General features: G+C 45.0%; 2 protein-coding genes across 4 annotated transcripts in view; both read left to right on the top strand.

The window, feature by feature from the left end:
* The window catches only part of OTUD5 (OTU deubiquitinase 5), a 62,446-nt gene extending 60,257 nt beyond the window's left edge, over positions 1 to 2,189 (top strand). For all 3 annotated transcript variants that reach the window (XM_058171845.1, XM_058171843.1, XM_058171844.1), the window contains exon 9: positions 484 to 2,189. In XM_058171845.1, coding sequence (XP_058027828.1) covers positions 484 to 605 — 122 coding nt within the window. In that variant the 3' untranslated portion in view covers positions 606 to 2,189. The remainder of the gene's footprint in view (positions 1 to 483) is intronic.
* A 7,587-nt stretch (positions 2,190 to 9,776) lies between these two features.
* On the top strand, positions 9,777 to 17,542 carry PIM2 (Pim-2 proto-oncogene, serine/threonine kinase). The gene is made up of 6 exons (XM_058173120.1): positions 9,777 to 10,043; positions 13,205 to 13,311; positions 13,628 to 13,678; positions 14,435 to 14,807; positions 15,895 to 16,071; positions 16,798 to 17,542. Exons 1-6 carry the CDS (start codon positions 10,004 to 10,006, stop codon positions 16,962 to 16,964), a joined length of 915 nt encoding a protein of 304 aa, XP_058029103.1. The 5' UTR covers positions 9,777 to 10,003; the 3' UTR covers positions 16,965 to 17,542.
* The last annotated feature ends 1,487 nt before the right edge of the window (positions 17,543 to 19,029 follow it).

The following is a 19,029-nucleotide window of genomic DNA, read 5'->3' on the forward strand; positions in this document are numbered from 1 at the left end:
TTGTCTGTCTGTTTTCTTTTTGGTATAGGAAAAGAAGAATATAGTCAAAACAAGGGTGCTGTAATTACCATTAGTGCATCACACTTGTTTTAGAATTTAGCCGATTAAAAAATGGGAAGGGTGGGAATCTCACCCAAATTCAGTAGCGCAGGGGCTGTGGGCTCTGTAGAAAAATGAATCTGGGAAAGCTGCTAGTGGTTCACGTGAAAAGTCTCTGCAGCCCTGCTCAGAGCATTACATGGGCTGGTGGTGGAAACGGATTTGCGGCAGGAGAATTAAACTGTGTGAAAGGATGGTGGCCAAGAGGAGTCAAAAAAACAGGAGATGTGGCAGTACAAAACAGGTTTGGAAGAAGTACAGTTCCCATCCTTGAGCATTGGCTGTGCTGGTAGAGGCAGAGCCAAGCTTATTTTGATAGACAGGATTCCCTCATTCTGCTCTCCCCTCGTTGACTGTTTTGCCCCTTTGCCTGTCTTTGGCCAGGTCTGAGCGACTGGGATGACGATGAGATCCTGGCCTCGGTGTTGGCCGTTTCGCAACAGGAATACTTGGAAAGCATGAAGAAAGGTGCCCTGCACAGAGACAGTGGTTCTGACAAGAGTTGATACCTGGTTCCAGCTCTTGCGCTCACCTGACACCCCTTCGGTGCATGTTTTGGCAGGAAGGATGATAACACTTGGGACCCCTCCCCTCCTCCACTGCTGCTGATCAAGGCTCCTTCAGCTGCCCCCTTTGCTCCCCACTTTTGGCTCTCCGCAGAAGACTCTCCCCTCTGGTGCGCTGAGAAACAGACAGGTGCAAGAGAGGGACAGGATCTCTTCCACAAGGAGCTGAAACACTCACAAACTGGGGCATGCTGGGCTTCCCCTTCATCTGCCGTTTTTCATTATTAAAAGAAATAATTGAACTGGTCCTCAAGAGAGCCCTCCCCCCTTTGGATTGGAGGGGTAGAGTTTGCCTGCGGGGGGGAGGCGGGGGGGCGGGGAGAATGGGAGGAGAACGGACGTTGGCTTTAGGGGTGTGGAGAGAGAGCGTAGCTGCCTCAATAGAAGGAAAATGCCACTGTAGGGCCTGCTGGTTTCCCTGACCCTGGAGGCTGTGGGGGAATCGTGTGATCTGGGGGCAAGGAGAAGAGGAGTTGATAGGACACCACTTGTATTTTTGCTCTTTCAGCCACATTCCCTGAGGGAAAACTTTTCAGCAAAGCAGGTCCTAAACCTGCAGCCATTGAAATCATTCTGCCTTCCTCCAAAGAAAAGTCCCCACCCCCACCCCCACCCCCTTGTCTGTAAGATGCTGTCCCCTTTTTCACTCAGTGCAATAGCCTCGCTTTCTCTTCCCACCCACCTCTTTGTTCACATGTGGCTCTTGACCACCCGGCAGGCATCACTTCTTCCACCATTGCCAATGGGTTGGTCCAGCTATCCGGTCTAGCTGCTCTCATGGCTGTGCTTCGTTGGCCTTGGTCCCTCTTGCTGCTGCCTTTTCGATTCTCCCTGTGCCTAGCAGCAGAGGGAGAGGGGGCACCGCTCACCGGTCAGTGTCAGGACTTCCCCCTGAGCAGGTCTGTCCTTAGGGTAATGCTGAGAGGAAAAGAAACTGGGAACCAAATGGACTCTGGATAGAAAACGATGCGATGAAGGCTGCAGCTAACATGGAGGTGTGCCAAGCTCTCCGGGGGCAAAAATAGACTTTGACTCCCATTCTAAGGGCTGGTTCAAACCGGGGAGCCTCTCCTGGGTCCTGGACTGTTGATGGACTGGCTTGAAAGTTTAAAACTAACAAAACAAAACAAAACAAAAAGCCAAGGAAGGAAGTATTTCTGGTAATCTTACCTTTTCCAGGTGTGGTGTCTTCCTCACTACATATGTAGTTATAATCTACCTATTGTGGCCATTTTACTGTCCAAGCCTTGGTCTGAACAAGTGTTTCTTTACAGTCAGATGTAAAGAAGCCATGTGCTCAGCTCCTCTTGCGTCTTCATGCTGAGTCCCAAATTCCTGAGGGACAGGAGATACGCTGACATTCCTGCCCCCCCATTTTTTGCTCTCTGACGCTTCAAAGAGGCATCTTTGAAAAGTGGGGAGGGGAGTTGTCTGCTGCTTTAGAAGATGGATCCTGGAGACTCCACGGATGGCTGGTCTAAAAGTGGTATTTGGTGCCTGAAATAAAAATATAGGCAGAGTTGACCTCCTGCACGCTCTTTTATCTCTCTTATTGTATTTTCTTCTTCAATTTTCTTTATTTGTACACAGTGGATGACAAACTTCTCTGTATTGGAGGAGGGGGAGGGAGCAACTGAATTTGGAAAAGATGAGGTGGGTGCTCTTGCAGTCTACACAAACCAAATATTTATGCTGCTATTTCTCAAGTGCTCGGTTGAGTCTTCTGCTTTCTAGAAAATTATTCTGTTGCCAGTGAGGGGTTATGGTTGGTTGATGAATCTGGTTGAAAAAGCACCTTGGGACAGTGAGTCTGGTTGCTTTTCTAGGGATCCTTAATGGGCAGTTCTTTTAAGTCACCCAGGTAGGAAATGGGAAGCCATTGATTACCTGCTGAAAATGAAAATACCACATGGCTGTCTCTCCAGCAGGATCATGTGCTCCACCCAAGGACTGCCCACCCAGTAAAGAAGGTCCCATGATCAAAAACACGCTTTCTGAGATCAGTGTCCGCAGAAGAAAAGCATGTATGTACGACTTTTATCTAGTTAGTAGAACCAATCAAATAGTTTTGAGATGCATTAAATGGAGGATATCCATGCTCAGTACTATTAGTCATTCTTCCTTTGCAAACGGGCAGAAAGTTCCTTTGCAAAAGGGAGGCGGGATATTAGAAAATAACAGGAGTTTCTCAACATTAGTGCCATAAGGACTACCTCCTTGAAAATAGCAATAGCACTTAGACTTACATACTGCTTCACCGTGCTTTTACACCCTTCTCTAAGCGGTTTACAGAGTCAGCACATTGCCCCCAACAATTTGGGTCATTTTACCCACCTCAGAAGGATGGAAGGCTGAGTCAACCTTTACAGGAACAAATTAAGATCCTAAGCAGCATGATAGACTTGAAGGTGGATACTGAAAGTCAGCTTTGTGTGCAGGATTTCAGTCTCCATTGGGGAGAAAAAGACAAATCTCCTCTCATGTTGATCTGTTTTTTTCATCTGTGCCTCATTCCTGGTCTGCCCTCTTTGTCACCTAACAGGCTGCTCCTTGTGTCTCTTGGTGACACCCTGAAGGTTTCTATGACCTGCTGTGCTGTCACCTCTGAGGGGAACAGGTTTTAATTGACATGCGGCACTCAGGGATTGTCATTCCTTTTCCATGTTTGTGTATTGAACTGGGGGGATGACTGATAAGTAGCAGTCAAATCTCCTGTCTGCTAATGCCAATCCCTTCTCAACTCTGCTTGCAAAACTAGCTTGTGCGGATAGATTTTAGGTGCAACTGCTAAGCTGCTGAGAGCTGGAGAAACCTGGTCTGGTAATCACAATCCCCTTCTTCCAGAAAATATTAAGAGAGACACCTAATGACAAACTGGTAGGTTTGAAGCCACTTTCTGCTGGTTTTTTGTCACGTTCAAGCCCAAGCTGTGGCCAAAAGGAGGAATTATTTGGAAGTAGTACTGCTGAATGTAAGAACTCTGTTGGGTCAGGGCAGATGGTTCAAAATAAACCCTATTGTTTTCCAGTGAAGCAGGAGCAATTTTGGTCAATGAAAAGTGGTTTTGAACTATTTTGGCTTCCACATATAAATGCGGTTATAGTGATGGGGGGATGATAGGAGTTGTAGTCCAATGGTTTTGGAGCATACCACAGGCAGGCCGATGGAGGGTTAACATGCTAAGGTTATATGTTGGACTGGTCCTTAGTTGGACCAGAAAGAAACCCAGGAATACCAAGATGACAGTATAAAAAGCCTTTTCAATATGCCTTGGCTGCTGTGTCAAGGGAAATACTTCCCTGTAAATAACTACAAGCGGAAAACCAACGTAAGAGGAAGTGGGCAGGAATCATTTATCTGACTGCTAGTTAATTCTTACATTATTTGCATGAAGCTTAGTAAATAGAAAAGCAATAAAAATAATACCCGGATGGCAACAGTTCCTGTTGCATCTTGTAGATCAGACGGCACAATGTCAGATTTAAAATACTTGATAAATTAGTTTATCCTGGTTTCTCTCTCTCCCCGCCCCCCGCCATCTACACTTTTCTCTGCTTTAAAATACAAGGTTTCCAGGAGCTCTATATATTTCAATATTGTAGATGTTGCTAGTACATTATCCTACCTCACTTTTCTGAGTCTGGTACTCTCTACCATTTGGGGAGGGTTTGCACTGCAACTTGGCTAGCAGAGATTGGGGGGGGGAGCCTCTAACATATCCCTCTGACACTCCTTTTGACATCTCAGAGTCAGGCAATATTAGAAGAAGATGCAGCTGCTTCCAACATTGGAGTAGTTCAGAAATAAGTATAGTGGAGTGAGGATGGTAGCCACATGCTATTCATGTCTAAGGACACTGGGTGGCGGGGGGAAAGGAAAGAGACCAGTCATTGCAAAATTTGGGTAAATCACCCATAGTTGAGAAAAAGTGGTTTTTCTTTGGTGACAACAAACAAACCTGTCACAACAAGGGTATTTAAATTGATTTAAAGATTGCCATGCGTACTAAAAAAATACTTGAAAATCTCCCAAAGTATTCCTATTAAGACAAAAACCAATGAATTTACCAATGGTAATTTGTTGAAGTGACATAAAGACCACTCAAAGATTGTGTTTTTGCAATAAAGGTAGTACGAGTTATAACCATTTATTCAATTACTGAAGTTACAGTGGTGCTGAAGGAAGGGACTTAGGATTGATCTTTAAAGACTTTCTGATATATGGTTTTGGGTAATGAAGGAAAAAGTCTGGAAATCACTTTCTTGGGCAATTTTTAGGAAGGAGATGGAAACTTATAATGCTGTTACTAATGTGACAGCCGAACCGTTCTTGTCCAATCAAATGCTGGCTTTATTTGTGCAGTTCACTGAACCAGAAACTTGCCAGCCATCTTTTAGCATAGTGTATTATGTGAACCCAGTCCATGTGATTAAAGTTCAGTAGGTTGTATGAATACCCAAAAGTACATGAATGTCATTAAATGGATCAAGTGTTTTTGCAACCTCACCCCTTTCATAAGTTATGACTGCTAACCTGAGTATACTTCCCCAACAATACCTATTTGGAGGCTCAGGGAACGCCTCTTGGTGGATACAAGAGCTGGATTTCCAATTATAGATTAAACTTCATTTAACTGACCTGGCATCAATTTTCCTTCAAGAAGTTTATAACTATTGGTTTATTATATAGGGGTGTATGGGGTGTTCAGGGAGGGGGTAACACCTTTGGTGTAGGTGCATGTCATGTCCTTTTAGGGCAGCTTGTCCATCTTTGGTCCCCACCTGTCACTCAGGACTCACATGTGGCTCCTAGTAGCTGTAGCATGTGCAGCGGCCACACCCCGGGCAACAACTTCAACAGGCTGACCAAACCAGGTTGAGAGTAGCCATTGGGTCATTGACCTTCAGTGAGATAGGGACTTGTTTATCCCAAGCATGTGAAGACAGATTCCGGCAGATTGAGCAAATGAAACCTACTAGAATAAGACAATGGTCATGAAGGCAGTCTCCATAAGCGATATGGTACGCTAAGAGCATGGCAAGACACGAAAGAAGCCCTGGTCAACCACTACACCCAGCCCATCTCCAACTGTCTCAACTCTTGTCCTGCTATTGGAGCAAGATGGAATCTGGGAAGAAAGAGTGATCATTCAAAGTCCTGTGGCGATGGGCGAGTGACAAAGCAGCAGATGTGGATACACTGGGAGCTGTAGCTACAGACCTGCACACAGGCAGCACAGGTCTAATGGTCGTCTTCTTCCACTACTGAGTGGAAAACAAGCCACACTGATCAGTGCCTATGCATCCACAATGACGAATCCGGATGAAGTAAAGGACAAGTTTTATGAAGATCTCAATGCCCTACTTTCATCTGTGAAGTGCATCAGCAGGCTGATTCTACTTGGCAATTTCAATGTGAGAGTAGAATCTGATCTGCCTGGGATGCCGTCATTGGGAAAAAATGGAATCTGCAAATGCAACAGCAATAGCCTATTACTACTGAAGACATGTGCGGCTCACGATCTGATCATCATCAATACCATCTTTGGCCTGCCCACTCGCAAAAAGACATTCTAGATGCACCCACGCTCCAAGCACTGGCATCTTATTGATTATATCATTGTGCAGAAGAAAGACAGGATGTAAGGGTGACCAAGGCTATGCCGATTGCTGACTGTTGGACTGACTATAGACTCATCATCTCCAAATTAAGCTTTCACATCAAGCCAGAGACATACGCAGGGAAACAAAGCTATGATGAAACAGATCAATGTCAATAAACTGAGGAACCCCAACACAGCAGTTTCACTAGCAGAAGATCTTGACAACCAACTCTCAAAGCTGCAATTAGAAATGCTGAGAAGGACTGGGAATGCTTTTGTTGTGGTCCACCAGCAACCTGCAGACCTGGACAGTGAGGATGATGGGAAGGGACATGGGCCGGTCCTGGAGTCTGGGGAAGGCCTGGACGAGGGCTCTGCGTCAGAGGAGAGATGGGGCCAGGGCATCTGAAGGTGATGCATGGACTCCGGAGCCCCCAAAGTCGGACAGAGGCAGAGGAACAGGAGAAGCCTGTTCCTAGTGCATGCATGTACAGAACCGCCACAAGGCAAGAGCAGCTAAAGCAAAAGGGACGACTCAGGAGTAAGGCCAGGAGATGATTGGCCTCTCCCATAAGGCTTAAAGGACAAACAAAGGCACTTGGGGCCTTTTGCAGGAAAGCAATGTTGCTAACTCTGTTTCCAGTCCATCTTGTTCATTTCTGAAGTTCATGGGGCTTTGCCAAGTAAGGCCTTTGGCAGGGTGTCAAAGAAGATAAAGGTTAGTAATTATCCCAAAGGACTTCTTCCGAAGGACTTGTTTTGCAATTAATTGGGACTCAGCTGGGAATGAATGTAATTCTCAGCTGTTACAATAAAATAGGTTTATTTGGGACTAATTGTGTCTTGTAATGACTCAGTAAGCCTAGGTCACTACAGCTTTCAGGATATTGTGCACTCTTCTGCACTAGGACAATACTCTTACTAGACCAACTCTAGGTTTTAATAAGCGAGCTTTTAAGACCCTGATCTCTCCATCAGTCCACTGATACCCTTCATCAATGTGGTCATTTCCCATAATTCCCAACCATCACAGTGATATGAAATAATCTGGAGGTCACAGTTTAGGGAAGGAGGGTATATCCAAGATTTATACTACACCTGGGAAAAACATTTACCTCCCTACAAGGCAAAACTAGAATAAATAAGAAGGGTGTAAGGTAGCCCTGAGCTAAATCTTTCCTTTTAATTGATGCTATAAATGAAATCTAAGTCATATTTCCCCCTCTACGTAGCCTTTTCTATAAAAAAAATAATGACAATTTGGACAGTTTTTAAGGACCCTACTCAAAGCTTTGGAAGGAAATCTTGTGTGCCTTAAGATTGGATCGTTCTGTGCGGCCCTTAAACCTTGGCATCTCAAAGAAGGCCTTGATGCGGACATGGCAGTCTGGGTGGTAGTAAACACAGAATCTTCCCTTTATTGCATCTGAGTCCACGCACCATGCTAAACCAAAACCAGCAAATCACAAGATCATTTAGCACAACGTGTGAACCAGGCAGTTACCATCAATTAGCTGACTCTTTAATTAAAGACAGAGAGAACCATTTAGAGAACTTTAAGGGAACTGTTAAGATGTGTGGACTTCAACTCCCAGAATTCCCCAGCCAGCATCACGTCACTGTGACAGCTCTAGACAAACCTAACCTTTGTTCATGTAAACAATATCACCACTTTGATCCTATTTCTGTCAACCACTACCGTCAGCATCTTTCCAACACTGTTAAGGTTGAGGAACAAAAGCTTACTTTGCAAGCTCCAGCTCGAGGATCTCGGGGGGGCCAGGGTGGGTGTGACCAGAGCGGGCATGGCCTGCTCAATATCACTCATGTCAGGGGCACCTGTGACAGCCTGAGCACTCTGCCAGCGACCTTCCCGACCTTCCTGTTTTCACTGGCAGAGGGTTGCAGGGGCTGTCGCAACCAGAAATGGAGCTCGGGAGTCTGGCAGAGGCACCACGGGTCAGTCCCTCAGCTTCCAGAACGGCCCCACGGACCTGATATAAGCACCCCCATGGGCTGGATCTGGTCCCCGGGCCTTGAGTTTGATACCCTTGGACTAAAAGCACCAGGTCTCCTCCCAAGCTGGTCTCCATTTTATATGTTGGCTTCTCACTTCTATTAATGATCTTGCTAGATCATTTTCACCCTAGCAGGTTAAAATAGCTGTAGGATATGTATTAGAATAGAATAGAATAGAATAGAATAGAATAGAATAGAATAGAATAGAATAGAATAGAATAGAATAGAATAGAATTTTTTATTGGCCAAGTGTGATTGGACACACAAGGAATTTGTCTTGGTGCATACGCTCTCAGTTATAGTCCAGTATTACAAACTTTCTCTCTTCCTCTCTCTCCATCTTTAGAGAATATCCATCTCCCTTATAGTGAACGTTTATCATATTATTTCACTTAGGAAGCATATTTTCTTGTGTCTGTGGGTGAGACAGAGATAGAGACAGACAGATGGACACAGACACAGACAGAAAGCACATATGAACCACACCAGTCATAGAAAAGACAGACATTGTCATGTTTACACTGGCTTAGGAGTTCAGGTTGGCTTTTTAAACATTCTCCCCCTATTTTGTATGCTCTGGTCAAGTTTTTAGAACTTCAGTAAGATTCCAGCGGAGTGTACTTGCCTGACTCACTACCCACCAATCCCAGCCTATCAATCTTTGTGTAGAACTGATTATCCATTGGTGACCCGATTAGCAAAGAGGGTGAGGCTGGATTTTTAATACTGGAGGTTTTTTTGCTTCTTCAATTACATAAAATCCCATAACCATCCTTAAAGACACCATTCAGAAGTTTCCCACTTCAAATGTGTGAAAAAACTGTGGAACTTATTTTCAACCATTGTGCCCAGAGGAAGTTACAGGGCCAGAAAGGGAGGCAAACAGCGTTTAATGGTCAATGAAGATTGTAACGTCATCAGCATCATTCGAGCCATAATTTATCTGCTGCAAGATGCTTTTTATCAAGTGGGATCCATCCTTAGTCCACCTGCCCTCAGTTCTTCTTGCTATGGGACGAGCCCATTTCCGTTTCAATTCTTTTACTTCAATTCTTTTGATGGTACAGGAGAGTAATAACGGGCCTACTACTGATTCTTGGTTCAGAGTGATAACCAGCGACACTTTTCACTGATACCACCGCAGTACCATGGAAAAGGGAAGTCCAGCTCTCTCCTTTTCCGCCAGCACCGAATAACTGAAATTCCGAGGAACTCGTTGACTTTGGAGTGAAGGGTGCGGACTATTCCCTAGAAACAGCCCGGCAGACAGGCGCAGCCCCGTTTCCACAACGTAACCGCTTTACGTTTATTTTTATTTATTTTTCTTGAGCCATTGCGCAAGATCTTTCCAGGACACGGGCGGGAACTTCCCCGAGCTCCGCTTCCTCCTCCCTCCTCATTTGCATAGTTGCAGGTGGGTGGGCGGGGCCATGCAAATACGCTCGATTCCCTGATAGGCCAGAGCGCGGGAGGGAAAGGAGCGGTTCGTGAGTTGGCCGGGCAAAGCGAGACGCCCAGACGCGGAGCCACACGGAGCCGCGTTTTTGGAGGACGCTGAACTCTGGATTTGCCGGCCAGAGGATTTTTCGTTTTTGTTTTTATTAACGTAGCTATGCCGGGGAAGGGAGCTCGGTAAGCGGGGCTTAAGGCCGCCTAGCTCCGCTCTCTCCTTGCTCCTGGATCGCAACTGGGGACTTACCTGGCCGCGTCGGCGACGATGATCCCACAACGCAGTGAAGTCGCTTGGAGTCCGGCAGGTGAGCTTGGAAACCTCCCGACCCCTCGCTTTGCTTTTTGTGCTTCCTAGCAAACAAACCCTTTCAACCGGAGGACGGAATCAATCCGTTTTCTGGCCTCTAAGCGAGACCCCGAACCGGTCCGTAACGTGACCAAAACGGGCCGGATTTGCGCGATGCGCTCAAACGAACCAATGCAAAGACCTTTTCTAAACTTATACGCGCGTAGTTGTGTGAAATCCAGATTGTGCCGTTAATCCGAAGGCATCACGCCTTCTCCCCCACCACCACTTTAGCGGATTTTTTCCCCACGATTAATTAAAAAAATTTCAGAAGCGGGGTGGGGGGGGGAGGGAGGGAGAAGCGAAACGGTTTTCAAATGAATTGCTGCCTCGGGACACCCTCGGCGGACGGCAGCTGGGAGGGTTCTCCAATTAAAACCCTGGCCCACACACTATCCAGTTCAAATTTTTCAGAAAATGTGCAAGGGAATTATTGCCAATCTTGGCTTTTGGATCCATGAGTTGCATCTTTGGCTTGCTTTTAAATGAGCCCGCCCCAAGGAGACCGCTCTCGACGTAGCACCTCTATACATACCCCTATTGTATTTTTTTATATCGTCTTGTAATGGACCTGTGTAATGCATTGAAGAGGGATTTTTTTAAAAACAACAACAACACAGTTTTTAAAACCACAGTTGTGTTAACACAGCGGTCACCAACTGGTGGTCCGTGAGAAAATTTTGGCGGTCAGCCGAAAAATTATTTGCATTTTTTTAATATTGCATTAATACTATTTATCTTTTGAAAAAATTCATATTAGTGGTCCGCGGGATTTACAATTATGAATGTAGTGGTCCCTGAAGTCCGAAAGGTTGGTCTAACAAACGGTTTCTTTTCGGGGATAACACCTGAGCAGGCTTTTAAAAGAGGAAAGGATTGAAGAGCGAAATTATAACAAGCAAGTCCACAAAACTCTCTCACAAAACTGCCCAAACCTCAGCAGGATGGTGGGACTGGCTGCAAAACCAACCAGCCCTTAACCAGAGAGTTATTGTCTAACCGAGATTAAGGGTGAGGCAACAGGGCACCCTAAACAGTAAAGGTTTGGATTCCGTCCCCCCCGCCGCTTCCTAGGACGGGTTATACTGGGACTCGAGGAGCTTGCACCTGTTGCAGCTCTTCGCACAATCTTCGATTGCTCACACGCACACGGGTGCGCTCTCTGTTTCTCTATCGCCTCTAGTACTATGGGTGTAACGATCTGATATTCAGGGATCCGTGCTTGCACACCCAGAGACACGGTCGGGAGGGCGACGAGCGAAACCTTCGCTCTGCCCAACCGCTCGGGATTGGGCGCGGGAAGCCCTGAGCCGCGACTGCCCTCTGCTGCCGAAAGGACGCGCGTGCAAGTCGGTCCCCATCCCTCCAAGAGTGAGACAATAATAATGGTGTTGATGATGATGAAGGAGGAGGAGGAGGAGGAGTAGTTTAGTTTCCTTTTCCAATTAGAAAGCCAAGACCTGGCAGATGAATTTTGTTGCAAATCCCTGCTTTGCTTCTCAAGATTGGCTAGAGAAAGAGGCAAGACCCAGGCTCTCTCCAAGCAGATTTTCAGATTCCTACCAGCCCACTTAATTCCAGCTAATCATTCTCCCTTGCACTCTGTTCTCTCACATCTATTCTCCTTCCCTCCGTTCGGGAATCTTTCCCTTGTCCTGAGGCTGTCGTTCAAATCCGAGAGAGCTTCCCAGCCCCTTGCTAGTAATCAGATTAAGTGAACCATCGCACGTAAAGTTTGTGGGCTATTAACTGTCAAGCTGCCTCACAAAGGACTGGTGGTTAAACAGAAGTAACTAACTCATTTACAAGACTATCTGTGGTTTAGGATATAGAGTAAATAGCAGAAGCGTTGTTGTTGTTGTTGTTGTTAGGGAAGGTTGCCAATTCACCCTTGTGACTTTAGTACAATACCAGGAAGAATAGAGTTAGGAGAAAATGGCAGTCTGGATTGTGTATGTGGATTTAAATGAGGGTTTGTATATATCAGCCCACAGCAAGGGCTGTTTGACAGAAAGGTCTACCTTGTGGGACTTGGATCATAAACAGAAGCATCTCTCTCTGCCTTTGAGTCATCCCTTGACTTTTGGCAACTGTCTGGTATAGTCCCTGAGGTTTTCTTTGCAAGGTTTTTATAAGTGTCTCACCCTTGCCTTCGTCCCAGGGCTGAGAAAGAGAGAGAGAGAGAGAGAGTGACTGGCCCAATGTCACCCAGCTGGCTTTGTGCCCAAGGCAGGATATAAGCAAAGAAACAACAGATGCAATCTTCCCCCTTCTCTGTATTGCCTTACTAGAGAAAGCATCATTCACAGACTTGTTCCTGTTAGACAGCTGTTACAGACAAGAGGATTGCCACTGACATAAAAGAGGGAACTTCCACTCATTGCAAGAGTTATATAAATAGTAATAGTCAGACCCATGATATCCTGACCCAGGAGTTCCTCCTTCTACCCATATTGTTTGTACTAGAGTTGAGTTCAGAGAGGTATTTCACCAGGTTGCCCTGCTGGGTGTCAACTGTACAGAGTTGGTTCCCGGAAGGAGGGGCTGAGACCAGATGCCACATCTGTGAGTCATCTGAAACTTTGCCACCACCTCATTTCCCTACATTGAAGCGATCCAAGAGTAACAATAAAAAATAACCTGAGAAAACACATTTGAAAGCCCATTTCAACACCCCAAAAATGAACAGAATGCCTTAAGGCAGTGGTCTCCAACCCCGGCAACTTTAAGACTTGTGGACTTCAACTCCCAGAAATCCTCAGCCAGCAAAGCTGGCTAAGGAATTCTGGGAATTGAAGTCCACAAGTCTTAAAATTGCCAGGGTTGGAGACCACTGGCTTAAGAGCCCAGCTGCTCTGGTTTCTCCCCATCATGAAGCTGGATGAGACTGGGGGAGATTCCAGGTGCAAAAAGCAGTGCTTCTGGGAGCTGCTGCTGGAATGCTGCCTTAAGTGGGGTGAATCCCAAATCACCACTGTCTTGAAAGATTGAGTGGCAGTCCTGCCCTGCAAAGCTCCTTTGCCTCTTCTCCCACGGGAATCCTGCCAATGTGTAAAGAGTTTTATCGATTTTTATTTATTTAAAACAAATCTATAATTTCTCTCTTTTGCATTTTTCTAGGCAAGGACAAGGAATCCTTTGAACTGCTGTACAAGCGAGGCAATTTGCTTGGCAAAGGTGGCTTTGGAACCGTGTATGCTGGGTACCGAGTTACAGATGGACTGCAGGTGAGATGGACATCCATGCTATGTAGAAGCAAGCCTGGCTCTGCTTTGTATACATTGCAATGTACGTGGGAACTTGTTTAGGGAGGTTATGATGGCTTATAGCAATTAGGCTTTGGATGGCTTTTTGGCAATAGTCATCATTATTTCCATGAGCACCTTCTGTACCTGGTGGTCAGGAAATTGATAGTTCTACAGAATAAAAAGGTCTCACTCAGGGAGGGTTTGGTCAAAGGAAATCTAATTCTGCTTCGCCTCTATGGGTGGGAAGGAAGATGAGTGTTGGAACTCAGATTTCTGTGTTGTTTTTTTTCAACAGGTTGCAATCAAACACATTGCCAAGAGCAAGATTACCGAGCGGGCTGAGTTGGTGAGTATGCAGAATATCAAGGACTATACCTATTCCAACCCTGGTAGAATTTGGAATGGGAAAACATTATAGCTGACCAGAGGCTGGAAGAGAAGAACAAGTGACAGAATGGAGGCTGACCTCCAGGATGGACCTCCAGACCATGGATGACCTCCTATCTGCTTGTGCTGCTTTATGTTTAGCTCCAGGATGCGTAGATTGCATCCTCTCTCTTATCTCATAACACACTTCATAACTTTTATAACACACGATGAGTGGAAGAGTTAGAAAAGCAAAGGAATTTTACTGGGTGTACACAAAAGTGTAAAATTAGCACCTCAGTAGATAGAACTTTTCTGAAGTGACCTTGAGCATAAACAGGGAGAAGAAGGATGCACTACCTATCCCTAAGCATCATCATTGAATCGACTGTCTCACTGTGAGAATTTGGGGATGTTGGAGGCCTTTTACAATTCTGGATCCTGCTCTGCCTTTTCCTTTGGAAGGCTGGAAATTATAGTTCTGTGAGAAGTGAGCCAGAGATCCGCAACATAGATTTTGGGCACTTGGATACTTCGCAGCAGATTTGAACAAATGGTGATTCTCAAGAGTCTTACATTAGCAATTCCTAGAATCCTGGCTAACCAAAGAAAGCCAGGAATTCTATGAATTGCAGCTCCAGTACTTTTGATGGACATTAATTTGGGAAGGGCTGCTGCCTTAAGCATTTTTGTTCCTTGCCCCTCAATTTAAATCCTTCTCTCTTTCCCATTTCAGCCCAATGGGACTGTGGCTCCTCTGGAGGTAACACTGATGAAACTTGTCGGGTCAGGATCTGGGCACCGTGGTGTGATTCGCCTCTTGGACTGGTATGAAACTCCCGAAAGCTGCTTCCTGGTCCTGGAGCGCCTTGAGCATTGCCAAGATCTCTTTGATTATGTCACAGAGCAGGGACCACTCTCAGAGAAGCTTTGCCGACACTTTTTCCAGCAAGTGGTTGAAGCAGTATGCCACTGCCATGCCCAGGGGGTGGTCCATCGGGACATCAAAGATGAGAACATCCTGGTGGATGTGCGCTCTGGCAACCTCAAGCTCATCGACTTTGGGTCTGGAGCCTTGCTGAGGGATTCAGTCTACACAGATTTTGATGGTGAGTGCAGGGGTGCAATTTGTTACTACTGGTTCTGTGGGCATAATGGGTGGGGTAATGTGACTGGGTGGGCGTGGCCAACTTTTTTTTTACTTTTAAAAGCATTTTTTCTACAACCTCTTCGGCTGAAGAGGTTGTAGAAAAAATGCTTTTAAAAGGCTCCTCTGGCAATCCCAGCTGAGTTGCCTGATCATCAGAGGCTTTTAAAAGCATTTTTTAACAATCTCTTCAGCTGAAGAGGTTGTAAAAAATGCTTTTAAAAGCCTCCAATGATCCCAGCTGAGCGGCGTGATCATCAAAAGCTTTTTTTTTACTTTTAAAAGCATTTTTTCGGCCGAAGAAAAAATGCTTTTAAAAGTAAAAAATCAACAACAACCCTCTGATGATCGCGCAGCTCAGCTGGGCATAGGGGGGCAGGGATTTTTTTACCGGTTCTCTGAACCACCCACCACCATCGCTATCGGATCAGGCGATCCGGTCCGAACTGGGAGCATTTCACCCCTGGGTGAGTGTCCATCCGGTATTCCTCCAGTCTACTAGTCCCCAAATGAACTGGATCATAACCTTCTTCAACCTGCAGCCCAATGGCTGCCCTAAATGATTTCATACAATGATAATGTTAGTGCAGGACTTTGGGGCAGATGTCCAGAACCTTTACAGTGACTGGATAGCCTGGACTGCCTGACCCAATTTGTAGGAGAGGAAGTATTCCAGATTACTATCTAAAGAAGGAAACCTCATAAGAACATTAAATCCAAGCCTAAACTAAATACACTGCTCATTACTCAGTGATGGTAACTCACTGTGATGGAATGTTGTCCGGATTCACAGGAGAGAGGGAGGGCATTCCAGAGGATCAAGAAACATCACAGCTTAGTTGATTTGTGTATGAGAAAGAAGGTAAATTTGGCTGCTCCCTAATAGTTCCCAGAATGTATTTTTTATGGTGCAAGTACTCTGCTTTAATTTGATAGGATTTCTATCTATAGTGAGGAACAATAAAGGAAACTGCTTAGATAATCTGAACATGCCTTTCTTGGTTTTTGGAGCCTGACACAAGCTGTTTCTTTCCTTCGTCTTCTTCCAGGGACCCGTGTGTACAGTCCACCAGAATGGGTGGAATTCCAGCAGTACCATGCTCTCCCAGCAACTGTCTGGTCCTTGGGAATACTGCTGTATGACATGGCATGTGGGGACATCCCATTTGAACGAGATGAGGAAATCCTGGCTGCCAATGTGCAGTTCCGTACTCCTGTCTCTCCTGGTGAGTCCTCTCATTTCTTGGTTGTATGCATGTGTACATGTATGTAAGTATGTATGTGTTTGTTTGTTTGTTTGTTTGTTTATTTATTTAATGTTAGCACCACCCATCTCATCTTAGTGGCTTTCTAGCTGGCCAGGATGGATCAGTCCTCTATTTTCAGCTGGGTGGTGGGAGACAACTACTTTCAAATTCAGATGTGATTTTATTCAATTTGATCAGAGCTGATTAGGAAACTCATAAGGCATCCCAGGCTGCCCCATATTTTCTATGCAAAGCTGCCTCACTAATGTCACAGACCTACCTTTTGGGCTCCCCCAATTTGTCACCAATCTGAGACTGGATTTAGAAGAGGCTCTCTGGGGCACTGCAGAATACCATTGCATTAGCAGAAGGCATACTGAAGGCATCACCAGTTGCCTATCTATTTTCTATCTCTTACCAGTGCCTTAGGAACTTAGGCAAGGAACTCTCTTGGGACTTTCTAATAAGAGAAAGTAACCAAAGCTTCTCAAGAAGTACTTCGTGAAGCCAGGGTGCTGAGTACCTTCCAAACGGAGGGCTCTTTCTAAATGCGTACTCCTGTCTCTCCTGGTGTTTTTTGGTTGTATGCATGTGTACATGTATGTAAGTAAGTATGTATGTATGTATGTATGTGTTTGTTTGTTTGTTTATTTAATGTAAATTCCAAACGGAGCACTCTTTCTAAATGCGATTCTTCTTTTCCAGACCTCAAAGACCTTATCCAGTGGTGTTTGTCTCCAGAACCTTCCGAACGACCCACATTGGAGCAAGTGCTTTTGCACCCTTGGCTAAAACGTGATCCCCACCTTCATCTTGAAGAAATGCAGGGCTCAACATCGCCCAGGGCTACCGTCTGCAACAGCAGTGGTTGAAAGACTAAACCTTGTTTCCTGGCCGTGCCTTTCCCCTCTAAGATGGGGCAGTGGTCCAAGTGGTAGCCACCGGAACTCAAACAACCGGATTCAGTTACTGGTTGAGAAAGTGTAACCTGGTTCTACAGGCTTGGCTTTTTTGTTTTTGTTTTTAAGCAGCTGAATCATGTGAGGGAACTTGAGCTGGGAGAAGCAAATTCATTGACTCAAGCTTAATCTCCTCTCAGCTCCCCAGAAGATGTTTCAATTCTGGCTTTGACCAGGAGAGGACATCTCAATATGTGTAAATACTTGGGTATTATTATTTACAAGGACTCCTGCACATTTTTGGAGAAGAGACTTCTCGGGTGGATTTCTGCTACCCATCCTTTCCAAACTCTTTTCAAGGCTTCTGGCCAAAGGAGAACCGGAATGGGGTGGAGGTGGTATCTGGTTTACATGTACGGGTGCGTAACTTTGGCTTATCGATATGTGTGTCTTTTTTTAAAAAAATGTATTTAAAGAAGACATTGTGCAAAGACTTGGTCCTTAATGTCAAAATCTGAGTGGAATTCTATTTAATAAAATAGAATTGAATCCTTGTTGTTGTCACTAAGAAGTCCATCAATCTCATTTGCTCATTAAACGTGAAGAGCCATTCCATCTTTCTGGGGTGTTAAGCTAACTCCAAGGGGTGTGGAATCTCAAGAGCAAGCAGCCTTCCTTGCCTGGACCCGATGGAATCATATATCAGTGAAGGGAGGGGTCTTTTTTTTTTTAAATGCCCTTTTGAGCTGAAGCTGGAGAATTCTGAGAACTGAAGACCACACATATTAAAGTCACTGAGATTGAAAAACAGCGCCCCAACGCCTTGGTTTTATCTCTTAGATAATCTCCATTGGAGCAGGTTTGTACTCCAGTTGACTTTCTGGACATATCTAGTTAGAAGGTTTCCCCAGAGTTTCTTGGGTAAATAAGTCACTATATATATTTGATAACGAAATAACCAACCAACTAATCATGTAGATTTCTTCATATGTCAATACATTGCCTTTTCCAATATGTTTTTTAGCTTTCCAGGCTAGCTAAAAAGGTGGCTTCCCATAAATTACCTAACCAAACCACCTAACCAACACACACACACACACACACACACACACACACACACACACACACACACAAAAAGGCTGAAAAGGATTCTTGCTGTTCCTGTTTTAGGGGAACAACATCTATTGTATTTACATAACATTATTCATTTTTGGATTCCCCAACATAAAATGAGACTGACAATTCTTTGACAGTTGTGATAGAAGTTGGTAAGTCACCAATTAACTACTGTTTACTGTTTACTGTTTACAGTTTACTTTAATAAAATCTAATTAGCTGTGTTCACATGAAGCACTAAACCACACGCATCCGATGAGTTTGCACAACACATTAAATCACAAATGACCCATTTATGTTTTAATTCCCCTTTTCAATAACAATACCAGGTCAGGAAGGTGAAGACATTAAAACACTGAACATTAAAAGTTAACAAAAAAAGAATAGATAAGAAGGAATCAATAAGAGGAAGTGGAGGTGGTATCTACTTGGCTTACTAAACATCTCCAAAATGGAATGTCCCCATCAGGGCTCCAAGCCAACCAGCAGAGACAGATTTTCAGGATTTTTTGGAAGGCTAAGAGGGTAGGAGTAGATCTCACCTTGAATAGCATGATATTTCAGAGGGTAGGAGCCATGGCAGAAAAGGCAGCTCTTCTCTTGGCCCACCTCAGGAAAAACTCCTTGGCTGTCAGGGTTGGGCTGCCAGATTGATTGGGATGGTCCAATCTCATTGGGATGAGACAGTTCCTCATATACTGTGGCCTGGTTCCATGTCATAAAGAGCTTTAAAGGTAATAACTAATACCTTGAATTCAGTGGTGGGTTGCCCCCGGTTCGGACCGATTCACAAGAACCGGTAGTAAAACTGGCAGGAGGCTCCACCCACTGACCTGGACGTCATCATACGTGATCTATGCATGCACAGAAGAGTGCACGGTCACGATGCGAACTGGTAGTAAAGGTAAGTAGAACCCACCCT

Source organism: Ahaetulla prasina, chromosome 2 (genome assembly GCF_028640845.1).
Source record: "Ahaetulla prasina isolate Xishuangbanna chromosome 2, ASM2864084v1, whole genome shotgun sequence".
Classification (NCBI taxonomy): Eukaryota; Metazoa; Chordata; class Lepidosauria; order Squamata; family Colubridae; genus Ahaetulla; species Ahaetulla prasina.

Coding starts and splice junctions, on each gene's coding strand:
- PIM2 (XM_058173120.1), top strand. CDS start 10,004: ATGATCCCACAACGCAGTGAAGTCGCTTGGAGTCCGGCAG. Junction 13,679..14,434: donor TTACCGAGCGGGCTGAGTTG/GTGAGTATGCAG, acceptor TTCCCATTTCAG/CCCAATGGGACTGTGGCTCC. Junction 16,072..16,797: donor CCGTACTCCTGTCTCTCCTG/GTGAGTCCTCTC, acceptor CTTCTTTTCCAG/ACCTCAAAGACCTTATCCAG.